We start from the raw sequence: 14,485 nt of genomic DNA on the forward strand, positions 1-14,485 counted from the left end.
ATTCTTTGTTTGTGTTGTTGACGACGTATACGTTCTTTTAAAGTCTTTAAGTGCTAGCAAACCCCCAGATGCATATCATTACTAATTCCGCATCCTGATTTGCGAACAATTGCGAAATTTATGAATGTTACATTTCTGTGGCCGCAATAAAAGACATTTTACCAGCAGACTAATTACCGTTTCAATGATTATTTGTTTATTTTACAAAATTTGGATATTAGATGATTAATTACCTGATATTATTGCTCAAGGCAGTTGTTTACTAAATAATTGTTGAATCCTTTCCAATCAAAGATTATCATTTCTAATTAAGACCAATTTCCTTGATTGATTGATTTTAAAACCCTTAGGATGAGTCTAGGTACTCTTACAACAAATTGTAGAGCACCGATTTCCAACCAAACCTTTATTCAAACAAGTATGGTGAAAATGAGCGCTTTATTTGAATATTTTTTCAAGGAAAAGTGGAAAAAAACGTTGTAACTCACCAAACGTTTCGTGCATTGTCTTTATTTGAAATAATTGTTTTATACAAGCTCGTGTTTGGATGTAAATTCTATTCTGGATGTAAGTTGCAGTATAGTTAAGTCAGAATCGAGTATACAACATCTTTCTACATGGATTACTGAAGCAAAATTTGTTTTTTTTTGTTATTTCAGATAGTGGTGTTGACAAGATACATTGCCGACCCCTTCCTCATACACCTATGAACTCCGAGATCTCAAAATGGAACTCCACGGATGATATTTATGACCCAGATGTATTTGTTATATTGTATGATTTTATAGGCAGTAGTGATGGACAGCTCAGTGTTAAAAAAGGTAAAAACTAATTTTTCTTAGGCTCTGTCTATACTATCAAACTAGTTTGACAAAAATAGGGTGATGTCCCCAAATATGGTAGTGATATGCCTTTACTCCATTGACATGTCCAAATATGGTAGTGATATGATATCATCATATCCATATATTTTTGTTTTGTTTTGTCACCTAAAGTTCGATAGTGTAAACAGAGATTTACTTTCATTAAGCAATTTTTAAAGGCAGGAATGAGAACTCTATTATTTATTGTAATATTATACTAGTAACTTTTCCTATGGCTTAGCAAAACTTAGTTTACACACACTGGGGCGTCACCACAAATGCGGTATGGAGTGCGCCTCAGTATGTGTAAACTCCAAAGTTTCTAGGCGAGGTGTCCTAAGATATACTTACTGCAGGAGCTATTTACATTATACCTCTTAAGCCTTTATCTACACTCTCAAACTTTATGTGACAAAAAAATGTGATGGGCCCATATATGGACATGATGATGTCATATCACTACCATATTTAGGCATATCACTACCTAGTTTGATAGTGTTGTGTAGACAAAGGCTAATTATGAGTTATTACAAGGAATTAATTGAGAAGTCTTTAGGAAGATTAAATTTTGATATGCTATTTTAGCAAGTTTATTTGGCAAAAGGCCTTTAAAGAAAATGTTGCTATGATGAACTTCAAACATGTTGCCTTTTTGGTATAAAGATGTTGGGAACAAAGTATAGGAAACTCAAAGTAACTCATTAGACATTTCCATGAATGTATTATTATTATTGAAGCACTATTGGTTATGATGTACTGAATTCTCATTATGCGTTTGGTATAAGTTGAGTAACATAGCATAATAGGCAATTAAGGCGTAATATATTGAATATTTGTGTATACTGTATATTGGTATGTATCATTGTATGGTTAGGAAATATGAACATTTATGATTATTGGAAATTGAGTGGGAATGCAGTTATTGGTAAATTAGTGTTGAAAACTGTGTTCTTATATCTACAAAATGAAGTATCAGTAGGTGTTTGCATTATCAGAAAAGTGAAGAGAGTTGAAAAAATTGGCTTATTTGGATGACAGATTGTTGATATTTTGTTTAACAACATTTTCATTTTGGTTAATTGTATATTTTCAGTCTATTTAATGTCAAGCTTACTGGGATAAACCGACATTCTTTAAATATGAAAAGAAGAATTTTACTTGAACACCCCCACCGGAAAATGGCATAATCTTGTTACCTTATATTTCTATTCTCACAGGAGAAAAAGTAAAAATCTTATCACACAACTCAAATGAATGGTGCCAGGTCCAAAGCAATAGTACAGGGTGCACAGGATGGGTGCCACTCAGCTACGTAGCCCAAGTCAACAGCTTACACAATCATGCATGGTACCACGGTGCGATATCCCGCAACACCGCAGAGTACCTTCTAAACAGCGGTATCGATGGAAGCTTTCTTGTACGGGATAGCGAGAGTAGTACAGGGCAACTGTCAATATCATTACGATATGATGGACGAGTGTTTCACTATCGGATAAGTACTTCAGCAGATGGAAGGGTGAGTATTAAATATTTATCTTTCCCCCAATAATGTGTATAAACTTTGTGCTGAGTGACATTGTAGGTTTGTGTTAGATTAGAATTATTAATTATTATTGATAATTATTTAGTACATTCGAATGAAAGTTTATTCATGCTGGTAAAAATATAAAATGTTTTGTTATTTTTAACGAACTTACTGTACAGCACATAATTCAACGTGTTGTAAGTTTGTAAAAAAAAAAAATTATATTTAGTACATGTTTTTATGATATCTACAGGTATAGTCAACGTGCTGTAAGTTTGTTAAAAAAAAACATGTTATATGTACATGTTTTTATGATATTTTCTACAGGTATATGTGACATCAGAGAGTAGGTTTAATAGTGTGGCTCAACTAATACTTCATCACTGCAAGGTGGCTGACGGGTTAGTAACCACTCTCAAGTATGCTGTCGCTAAAAAGGACAAGCCCACGATATATGGCGTTTCACCGCAGCCCGATGAATGGGAGATTGAGCGGACGGATATCATCATGAAGAATAAACTTGGGGGCGGACAATATGGTGAGGTGTACGAAGCAATTTGGAAGAAATACAATAGGACGGTTGCTGTAAAAACACTCAAGGTAAATTTAGCGGGTTATAAACGATTTGATATAATGCTCCGTTGACGATTGTTTTCTTTTAATTTACGTGTTGTTCAATCAAACTTCCTTTAGGCCATGATTATGGTTATTATCAGCTGCCCATATGTGAAGTTAAGGCCCAGTTCTTCTTTGATTCTTCTTAGATTGATGGTTAAAGATAAATATGTGGCAATATTTTCATTCTCTTCTATTTAAATACTTCTCAAAAACTGAAAATTACAAGAACCAAGCCATATAATGTAGTTTCCTTATATTTTACACTTAGGCTGTCCAAACAATTTCTGTTAAGTCTGGTTTTTATTATACAATTCAGTATATTTTAGATAAAAATTATAATTTTTTCTGCAGTTTTTGGTGGACAGTTCCAGGTCCTAGAAAGTTGAAATCTTACTAATTTTAATTTAATCTTTTCATAGGAGGAGACGATGAAAGTTGAGGAGTTTATGCGAGAAGCAGCTGTGATGAAGACTATAAAACATCCTAACCTTGTTCAATTACTCGGTAAGATATTTTTTAATTTAACAACTAAAATAAAGTTTACCATGTACTCATTGCCATACAATATATTGCCAAACTGGAGGATATGTATGGAAGGCAAATGAGGCCAAAAGTACACATGCAACTGCAAAAGATAACTGTCATTTTTATCATTATTGAAATTGTGTAAAGTACAATTTGATGATTGGAACTGCATAATTATTTATTTTTGTATTTCATGCTAATGTTCTTGCGTAATGTCTACGTTCAAAGTATCTATCTATTTTATCTATATAATTATAACTTTACCAATTTGCATAAAGTTGTTTCAATTATGCTGATTAAGCAAACCACCATATTTTATAAATATTTCATGAACATTTATGTTGCTATTGCATTAACAAAGTTCAAAGTTCACACTATGTTTTAATGATAAATGTTTTCCTGGTAATTGTGCAACTCATTTTTTTTATTTATGTTTATATTTGGTCAAGGCTGATTTAAGCTTTTAAAACATTGTCACAACGTTACTGTCCCAAGGGATGCATCGTACTATCACCCTGACAGGCTTAGTTACGATTGTAAATGAGGGGAATTGCTGTGTTTATTACCTAAGGGACTAACTTGCATCCAGCGAGAATAAATTTATACTTTTGCAAGCTTTTCTAGGCTTGCTTACAACAGCACTTGTAAGGCAGACAGAATTGTATAATGGCTTTCAAATATAGCTAATTTGCATAATTATGATAAATGATGTTTAATAATATATTGGGAACCGAAATAATTAAACGTAGCCAGTAATATGAAGTATACATTACTGTACAGTACTACATTTAATACTGTAATGATAGGTTTAATGTACTTGGACTATTTATTATAAATAATTATTATATCACATGTAAAGGTATACTGAATAGTTCAAATATAGATATTATTATTATTATAATGTTGTAATATTATAATGTTGTGGTGTTAGTGTTTTACTCCTATTTATTACGTTGTGGAATTGACAGAGAAAAGGGTATTTTGAAAACAAAATATGAATTGATGTTCAGTCAAATTTTAAGGGGAAAATGCACCAAAAGAAATTCCTCTTTAGAGCGTAGTTATAGCAAGGCAATCTAACAATAGGACACTGAACTCGCCTTGCCAAGATAGGAACTTGTAACAGTCCTTTGATCTTATGTCTGGCTGGGAAAAACACCAACAATGGACATATTCTCTATGGCGTGCAGTGTCTTTTAAGGGGCGTGGAACTGATCATGTCGCATCCACAGATAAACCCTTTGATCCCTGGAGTACAGCATCTTTTAGATTGCCTTGGTTATATTAGTTAATAAATACAACAAAAACATGTATTCCTTTATTAGTATATAATACGTTAGAAATATTAAAATTATTTCTTCTTCAGGTGCATGCACAAGAGAACCCCCTTTCTACATAGTTACAGAATTTATGCAGCATGGAAATTTATTGGATTATCTTCGGGAGAACGATCAAACAACGTTACCCGCCATCGCGCTCATGCACATGGCAACGCAAGTGGCCTCCGCTATGAGCTATCTAGAAGATGTAAATTTTATACATAGGTAAGTTTTTGAATGTTAGTTCAGGCCAGTGGAATTGCATGTGGGATACTAAAATGTAGCATTGTAGCCCAGACTGTGAGACAACAATAGGGACCCTCAGTATATAGATATAAGATCAAAATGGTTTTCTGAAAAATTATTGTCAGAATCATAGAGGTGTTATATTACAACTATTCCAACACAATCACAGCTCAAGAAATATACAGTAATTATTTACACTACAAAAAAAAAATCTGGTTTCAACAGTAATAGGGAGGTTTCGCAACCTTACGAATACGATAACGAAAACGGATACGTCATACATTTGTGAAATTTTTGAGCTGATCCCCATTTCATATTCGTAAAGCGTATTCGTGTTGACGAATATCACCAGTCATATTCGTAACTACAAAACGAGTATAGTTTTTGATCTATTTTGCACATTTTGCATTTGAATTAGGAATGATTCATGATTATAATATAATTATAGATTTATTGAAAGTAATTTACTAAAGTAATTTACTAAAATGCCAGGTCAATTTAGATAAATAGCAGTTTTTAAAGTCCTCACTCGCTTTGATGTTACGCTAGGCCTAGGCAGCCAAGCACCAAGCAACACGTACCTGCGCTTCGCTCAAATTTACCGCAGTCATATTTTGGACGCGCCTCAATATTTCGTTGCCATGCGAAACTGATTTTTTTATGGCTTACGAAAACGAATACGTGTGCGTGACGTATCCGTTTTCGTTATCGTATTCGTAAGATTGCGAAACCTCTCTATTAACTATTCTAGTTCTAGTTGTCCCATGGTCTAGAGGATTGTAGGCACCAAGTCCTTCCATATAGGGGAATTAATAGTTGTATTCATCATGATACGATACACAGGTAATAACTGTACATTCTTTTTAAACCTCTTGCAGGGACCTTGCCGCAAGGAACTGTTTATTAGGTGAAAATCACTTGGTGAAAGTAGCAGACTTTGGCCTAGCTCGTATCATCCAGGGAGAGGTTTACACTGCTCAGGCCGGGGCTAAGTTCCCCATCAAGTGGACAGCACCAGAGAGCTTAGCATACAACAAATTTTCAAATAAATCTGATATATGGGGTAAGGAGACATGTGATATATGATAGATCAGATAAAATCTTTATATGTTTTAAAGTGAAATAGTATAAAACAATATAATTTTTTTTGAATTATATATTTTAATTTTTAAAATTTATTTAAAAGAAAAACTAATCTAAATATAAATGACACAGAGCAGTTAAAGGAATTTGCAAATTATTAAAAAGTTTGAATTCTGCAAATAGATTTTCTTTTTTTACAATGTGTATCTGTAAAAAATTACTGCAAATTACTTCATAAAATTTGATGTTATGATAAATTTGTAAAATAAATACTGTAGTTTAAATCAGTGATGGTGTACTGTCGTTTTAGTAAATCAAGTAATGGTTCGGTAATTACTGGAAATGACCTTGATCTGACCTTGAGTTTTTTTCTAATTATAAGCCTGATTTATTGTTGAGTGTCTGGCTTTTGTTCACACTTGGTTGATTCAAAGAGCGAAAATAAAAAATGTCATTTTCTTCGTAGCCAGATTTATCATATTAACACATGGTCAAATTTTATACAATAAGTAAATTTTATTGTCAGAACTCTTGAATATAATAATATTGCACAGAATAGTATTAAATTATACATTCTATAAAAATGAATTTTTTATTTAAACTATATACTGTGTATATGTAGGTCCCTTTTGTTCAGTTGAATAAGTCAAGAATATCTTGGGTAGATCTCGGTGATTAAGACTGCTATTTAGTTATTACTTGATTATGTACAGCATTGATATTATTATTTTGGTGATGTCACATTTTCATTTTGGTACCTTAAATTGCCACAACTTTATTAAGGTAGAACCCTCCTTCTTAGGGACCCCCTTTAGGGGACTTCCTTTCCAGTGAACCAAATGAGAGGAAATATAGGGGAAAAGTTTTAGGGGACACTTTTTTAGCCAAAAGGTGTCCCGTAAATAGTGTTCCTTCTGTACTACACGTGACTAGCTTATATTCTTTTTTTAGTTCCCATTATCATATATACATATTACAGTCAACTCTCCCAATACCGGACACCTTTGGGCTGGCCAAATATGTCTGGTTTTCCGGAAAGTCTGGTATTCAGAATGTGTTTTGTAAAAGTTAATTTTGTTTAGACGTCAAGAAAAGTCTGGTATTTGGAGGGTTTCCAGTTTTCAGAGAGTCTGGTATTGGAAGAGTTTCTGGTTTTCAGAGAGTCTGGTATTTGGAGAGTTTCTGGTTTTCAGAGAGTCTGGTATTGGGAGAGTCAACTGCATTGTTTTTTTTCTATTCTTTAGTTATGTGTTAAAAAAAAGAAAGAAGAAAATATTTTTATATTTTTAATTCAAACAATAATACCTTGTTTATTTTGTTGTATCTGTATGATTTTCAATTTTTTTCCTTCACAGCCTTTGGTATACTTTTATGGGAGATTGCTACATACGGCGCTTCTCCTTATCCAGGTGTTGAACTACAGCACGTTTATGAGAAGTTAGAGAACGGTTACCGAATGGAACGACCAGAAGGTTGTCCAGGCGATGTCTATAATCTCATGAAAAAATGTAAGTTAATTTTCCAAGAATCAGAAATACTTAATTTTTGGATTTAAAGAACATTTGGTTTTATGGAAGGCATTATGAAGAATAGTTCAGAAATTATACCATCTTTATTTAAATTTTATGTATATTTAGGCACAGAGGGCCAAGGATTAACAATTAGTGAATTAATCACTGTTCTATCTGATGGGTGGTAATCCCCCTGAACATGGGCTATTTTGTGAAACCCCTACTTGTCTTGAATGATGAACTGGGGTTCTTTAAAGTATACATGAGTAAACTGTGTACACTGGACCTACGCTTTATAGTGCTTATCCGAGAAGACTTGTTCCACCACCAGAACTAAGAGCGAGTTGGCCTTGAGCCCATGCAGATATTGTTTAGGCGCCCCTGCCTTAACTGCTCGGCCATTTGACTCGCACGCTTTAAAAATGTTCTATACTTAGATTTCATTGGTATTTTTTCTCTCATGTTGTTATGAATTGTTTCCTTATTATTGTTACAGGTTGGGAATGGATGCCAGTTGACAGGCCTAACTTCCGGGATATATATGAGGAACTAAACAATATGTTTCAACACTCAAGTATTAGTGAAGGTTAGTATAGGGACTAAGTAATAAGTACTTATGCCATTACCCATGCTTGCCTTCTAATCTACTGGTTATACTCCCAAATCGAACACCCTTAAGCTAGCCCAAAATATCTGGTGTTCTTGTCTGGAACATCTGCTTTTGAAAATACATTTTGATTAGAATTTGGTATTGTTTTGGCCTTGTATATTAATAAAATGTTGCTATGGGAGGGTGTCTAATTTTGATTCAGTTCCACAGAGTTCACTGTACCAGAACATGTCATCAAAGACAGTGCTGTTTTGACACTTGATTATAATGTCCTCGAAATGAATTATATAAATGTACTGTAATTAAACTTTTTTTTATTATATGTGGATTTTTTTTTATCCCTACAGAGGTTGAAAAGACGTTGGGTGTTGATGTTGCACCAATGATACCAGGACGTATTCCTGATCATGATTCTATACAAAATCCAAGTAAGTTTTCTGCTGTTTTTATCACAACAATATCTCATTTGTTGGCGTATTGAGCATTCCAAATATCAGATCACCTTGTATGTTTTAAAGATATATTTTCCCCCATGAAAAAATAATTTTTAAAATGTTTTTGTTGAATATGCCATTTTAATGTCACATAGTAAGTATTCACTATTACCAAAAATTGGATCGAAAAAAACATTATTTGCCTGAAAAAAAACTGTAATTTAATGCAACAAATAGTCAAATTAGCTGGAATTTTTGGTTGAATTGAATTTTTGTTTGCCTTTTTATAACTGAAAACAGTTTTTTTTCTACGGAAATGATTAATTTGACTAAGACTGTGAAATGGCCTATTCAAAGTCTTTTAAAAAAATTTATTTTCATTTTTTTGGGGGACAATACATCTTTGGATTTAAGGCTTGTCTTTCTAAGTCTACCTTGATCACTTCTGATTTAATGGTTTTATATCTTAATTAGCCCAACTTGCACTCCCATATATTACAGTATTATTAAGCTCATGTGTGAGTATTATGTCTTTTACATTCATTTGACTTTGCAGATGGAAAAGGAACTTCACCTGATTCGAAAAAGAAAGGAGGATTCCATGTCCAGTCTATGTTTCGTAGGAAAGATAAAAAAGAGGAGAAACGTAAATCAAACCCGAGCAACGGAGTGATGGCGAAAGACAACAGACATTCACAAGAATTAATAGAGAACTCTGAAGATAAACATTCCCAAATGGATAATAGAAATTCTAAAAATAGCCCGAGCAACTCAAGTAATATAAGCGACGGTAGCGTTGAGGGCGTAGCGTTCATGAAACAGCAATCGTTCGAGAAATGGCCGAAAAATGAACAGCAAGTCATGCCGAGTCAGGCGGATAACAAAAAGTATGGTCAGAGAAAAGATAGTAATTCTAGTAAAAATCAAATAACGCAGCCGATTACTGCACCACAAGGATACGCACCTCGTAAAAACAGTAAACCAACGTTTAATCCTCCCATGCCCCCGCAGCCATCAAAGCAGTTTACCACGAATAAGAGTATACCGAATATTTTGAAGCCAACTCAAATGGGTCAGAAACCGAGAATTACCAGTCCCAAACCAAATAAGAAAAAGGTCCCGCCGACACCAAAGCCAGATTTCATGGGGCCGAAACCAAAGCTTACCACCTCACAAGGTACAAATGCTGTATCGCAGTTGAAACCAGTTCCACAGCCGCAAGCGCGTTCGAAACGTGGTACGATAGGTAGGGACGATCTATCAATGAGTATAGGCAAAGTCACGAAGGAATCGCTATTACAACTCTCGGATTCTTTAACAGCGAGATTCGCTACCATACTAGATAGAAACGATTATGGAAAGAGTAACGAACTGTGCGACGACATTGAAATATTTCATTTATCATGTCAGAAGTATGTGGACTTTTTAGCCGTACGTTTTAGGTTTTCTTTTCTCGAAACATTAAACGCCTTTGACACGCAGTTTAAAGATTTAAAAATCAAGTATACTTCAGGAAAGCAGAAAGAAATCGAACAAATTATTCGAAAATTGTTTAATCTAACGACCGACATCAAAATGAAGGTTCAGAAATAGATGGAATGAATAAAACAATCTTCCGTTATTAAAAATATAATTTTTTTCATAAACTATCGTGTATATAATTATATAAATATATAAAAAATGTTTTTTGTAACAGTAAAGTATAATTGTATTCCCTTTTTTGTTACTCTTGTTTGTACCAAAGCTATGCAAATTGTTTTTAACTAGAGGTTGAGATAGGGACCCAAATTGGTGCAGAATCATGTTGGTGGACTAATAAAATCTTTTTCCCATTGTATATCTTTTTGTTATATACTGAAACTAAACACAATTTTATCTCTGACTGTATACTCTCTGAAAACCATAAATTGTATGTACATTCTAAAGCTCTGTCTACACGATCAAACTTTATACGACAAATAAATGTGATGTGCCCATATTTGGGTATATCGCTACCATATTTAACTAGTTTGATAGTGTAAACAGAGCTTAACACTAGCATTATTATTTAATATTTGAATTCCACCAATCAAATTCACATTCATTACATTACACATTACTAGATCAGTAGTATATTGTAGGTCGTCTATTCAGAATATATTAAGCAGTGGTCATATTTACTTAAGTGAAATATTTACTTCAAAAATACTTAGTATTTCACTTAAGTTAATAAATATTTAAGGATTCCCCATAAGTGGTATTTTAGTGTTTCAGTAAGTTTGAATAGGAAATAAGGCCAAATTTGGTCATGTTCCAGAAAAATTTGACATCTCCTAAAAACATATTTCCTGGTTGTGGCCACCTTTCAACTTTGACCTTTAACTTTAAAGATTAGTCTAATTTCTATTTTGATTGATAATTATACAATATTTAGAATTTGCTTTATAACTTGACTAATATTTATATATTAGAAGAGGATAATTAATAATTTTATAATCAAGTGTATTTTTTATATTGTTTTTAAAATTGTAATTTCTTTTTTATATAAAACAAAATGCTAGAATTCTGGTAGAAACGTGTATAGTACTATGTATTCAATATATTAACTCATAACCCGAGGTGCTAACCGTAAATTTTATATTTTTTCATATCGGTGCTTATCGATTGGGTTATCCACAGGGAAAAGCGTGTTAACAAGGGTATGCCCACACACATAATAGTTTAATTTATTGTGTACATTTGTCACAGTGTAAAACTAGGAATATCATAAGTAAAAGCGCCCTTGGTAGAAATCTTTTTATTTTATTATGGATAGGAAGATTATCTGCTTTTAGAAATACAGTATCACTTTTTTCTGTAACATGTTTTCAAGTGTAACAAAATTTGTTTATTTTTATACCCTTACACATTTCCATTATTTAATATTTGACTTATTTAGGGTGCCATTATAGTTAAACAAACATATTAACACATCTTTACAGATGGTGCATCGATATATGGTTCTAATTACATAGGAAATATAACATAATATCAATTGTTTCATATAGTGTCTATGGTAGTGCCCCACTTGTAGGTACAAGGCAAGTGAGTCAATCACAGTTTAGATGATCGAACGCAGCATGATTGATTGGTCAAATTACTTGCGTTGTGCTTACATCTTTGCATTGTATCCTAATAGGTTCTATTGTGGCCAACATGTAAAAGTTTATTCAAAATATACCACCTCTTAACTTAAGCTCTTTATCAATCTTTATGTGACAAAAGAAATGTGATGTGTCCTTATATGGACATGATGACATCATGTCACTACCATATTGTGTGCCACATAAAGTTTGATAGTGTAGACAGAGTTTTAGGAAGGTTCACTTGTATAAGTTTCACAGTAAGTGTGCTCAAAACAGCTCACCAATTTATTTGCCTTTGTATTAAATTTGTTCACTTTGTTTTTTTAAATACTTAATTTTGTTATTAAAATTTAGAGAACTAATTTTCTAAACACATTTTTTATTTCAATTTAGTGAGTTTTAAGGAAAGAGTTTGGTTTTATTTTTTTTTATATAATAGTTTTTAGTTAACTATAAAATGGTAATTTCTATATTTTCTACCTTGAATTTTTGATTGAAAAATCCCTATGGTATATATATGGTCACTAATCACGTGATAATTAATGTTTTGATAAACATGTAAAAGAATAATCTAAAAGTATAATTGCCATGTTAACAACATTTTTTACCCAATTTAATTTATTAATATTAATTTTCTGAATTAGATGAGTCATACATATTAAAATATAGGAACGTAAATATATATAATATATTATATAACGTATGATTGATGGTTGGTAAACAAATATGAATTCTTCAAAAATATTATTTTAGTCAATTTAAGAATTAGCTAAAATAGAAAATTGTGAATACTAATGATTCTTAAAATAATGCATAATCTGGATGAATTATTATACTACTGAATATAAATTCTTTGTGATGCTTCCGCCATTGCTGTTACCATGATGAACAATAACAACTTTATAATAAGCATTCAACTTTAACCTATAACCTCATGTGGCGATCTGATGTCAGTAGTATAGAACATTTGGCATTATTATATGGAACCATTTATTGATAAATAAGTTTTGTTTTTTTTATAGAAAATATTATCTTTCTTTTATCTTTAATTCTGTGGTGATGCCAATTTAACAATAGAGATATTAAAAGTGAATTATATTATAATATCTGTATGGATTAACCTATCGCTTTAAAGCCTACTTAGGCATAATCTGGGCCTAGAAATCAAGTCTATCACCAAGTAAGAATAGTGAGCGGGTGAGCCTATGTTTGAGTTAACTGCAGTGATATTCAAAATTGCTATACTTGCAGATCTCTATATACAAATGCTAAAATGCAGTTTCTATATTGACTTATATTTGGATTAGTTAAATACAATAGCAATTGAGCATCTTCAGACCAAGGGTATTTTAAATGTGGGAGTGCTAAAATATAATAATAATAATAGTCTGACAAAAATTTGATATCATAATTTCATTTTAGCTGTCAAAAGGGGAGCATGCACCCCAAATGCAACCACCCCTGGTTTTGGCACCAATGCCTTTATGCTTCATAATTTCAGTATAGTTATAAACAATATTTTTTTAGAGAAGGGATCTACCCCAAGAATGGAGTGAGGCTTAAGCATCTTTCACACCTGTTCCGACATGGTTCCAGTCCAGCTCCGGCAAATCAAATTGAACATCAATGTTTCGTTTTCACGTGGCTACATGCATATCGATTGGTGCGTATCCGTGTGGAGCGCCATGAAAAAGAAACGTCGACATTTGATTTGATTTTCTGGTCCTGTACCGGAACAGGTTTGAAAGACCCTTTACACAGGGCCCTGGAACTAGCAAAAAGCCTGTTAATATTTTAAAAGTAGGCCCCCACCCTATATCGGAGCTGTGATCATATTACTACCATATGTGGGTATATCACTACCATATTTGGACGCATCAAACTTTTTTTGTCAAATTAGTTTGATAGTGTAGACAGAGCTTAATAATGATATTGAATGATATTAAACCTTTTTATTATTTGTGTTTTTTAATTAAACCAATTAAGTTTAAGACAGGGGGAATGCACCTATTTGGACACATTATTGGGTATATTTACAGCCTCTTTTATAAGCAATTCCTATCGCCTGTTGTGTGCTGAAGGAGTGGTCAAGTATGATGCCTTATCGGATATCACTTATAGATATTAGTTGTAGACATTTGTATGTATTGTACATTTAAAAGATCTTTATTACATGAAAACATTTAGAAAGTGTTAAATTAGGTACATATTTACATTATTTAGCTTAATACACCTAACCAATTAATGTTTTCATCTTATTAAAAGTGAAAGAAACTTCAATAAATGGTATTCGTTTTTATATATGTGTTTTGTTTTTAATTTTGTTGTCTTCAATTTTTTCTACATTTTAAAACATGAAGACTTTCCCCACACCATCCAATGCTGTTCTGAATTTGTTGCTGATTTATTCCTTTTATATTATTCGGGTTACTAACTGTAATTCATTCACCTAAGTAATTTAACCACATAATACCAATTATTATATTATTATATAGGCCTATATGATATTACTGTACTAACATTTGAGTTTTGTTATCATTTTTGAAAGAGCAAAATATGGTGTTTTTTTTATGAACTTTACTAATTGTAGAGGGCGCTATGTGGAATTTTTCCTCGGCTCTTCCATTTATTGGTACTGTACAATATG

General features: G+C 32.5%; 1 protein-coding gene across 1 annotated transcript in view; it reads left to right on the forward strand.

Annotated features, from left to right (window-relative positions):
* Positions 1–14,137, forward strand: part of LOC144838716 (tyrosine-protein kinase ABL1-like) — a 28,806-nt gene extending 14,669 nt beyond the window's left edge. Inside the window, exons 3-12 of the mRNA XM_078694172.1 lie at positions 660–821; positions 2,081–2,379; positions 2,716–2,988; positions 3,426–3,510; positions 4,898–5,075; positions 5,975–6,159; positions 7,535–7,687; positions 8,187–8,276; positions 8,648–8,728; positions 9,291–14,137. Of these exons, the coding sequence (XP_078550298.1) occupies positions 660–821; positions 2,081–2,379; positions 2,716–2,988; positions 3,426–3,510; positions 4,898–5,075; positions 5,975–6,159; positions 7,535–7,687; positions 8,187–8,276; positions 8,648–8,728; positions 9,291–10,327 (2,543 nt within the window). The 3' untranslated portion in view covers positions 10,328–14,137. The remainder of the gene's footprint in view (positions 1–659; positions 822–2,080; positions 2,380–2,715; positions 2,989–3,425; positions 3,511–4,897; positions 5,076–5,974; positions 6,160–7,534; positions 7,688–8,186; positions 8,277–8,647; positions 8,729–9,290) is intronic.
* The last annotated feature ends 348 nt before the right edge of the window (positions 14,138–14,485 follow it).

The sequence above is a fragment of the Antedon bifida genome, chromosome 3 (genome assembly GCF_963402885.1).
Source record: "Antedon bifida chromosome 3, ecAntBifi1.1, whole genome shotgun sequence".
Taxonomy (NCBI): Eukaryota; Metazoa; Echinodermata; class Crinoidea; order Comatulida; family Antedonidae; genus Antedon; species Antedon bifida.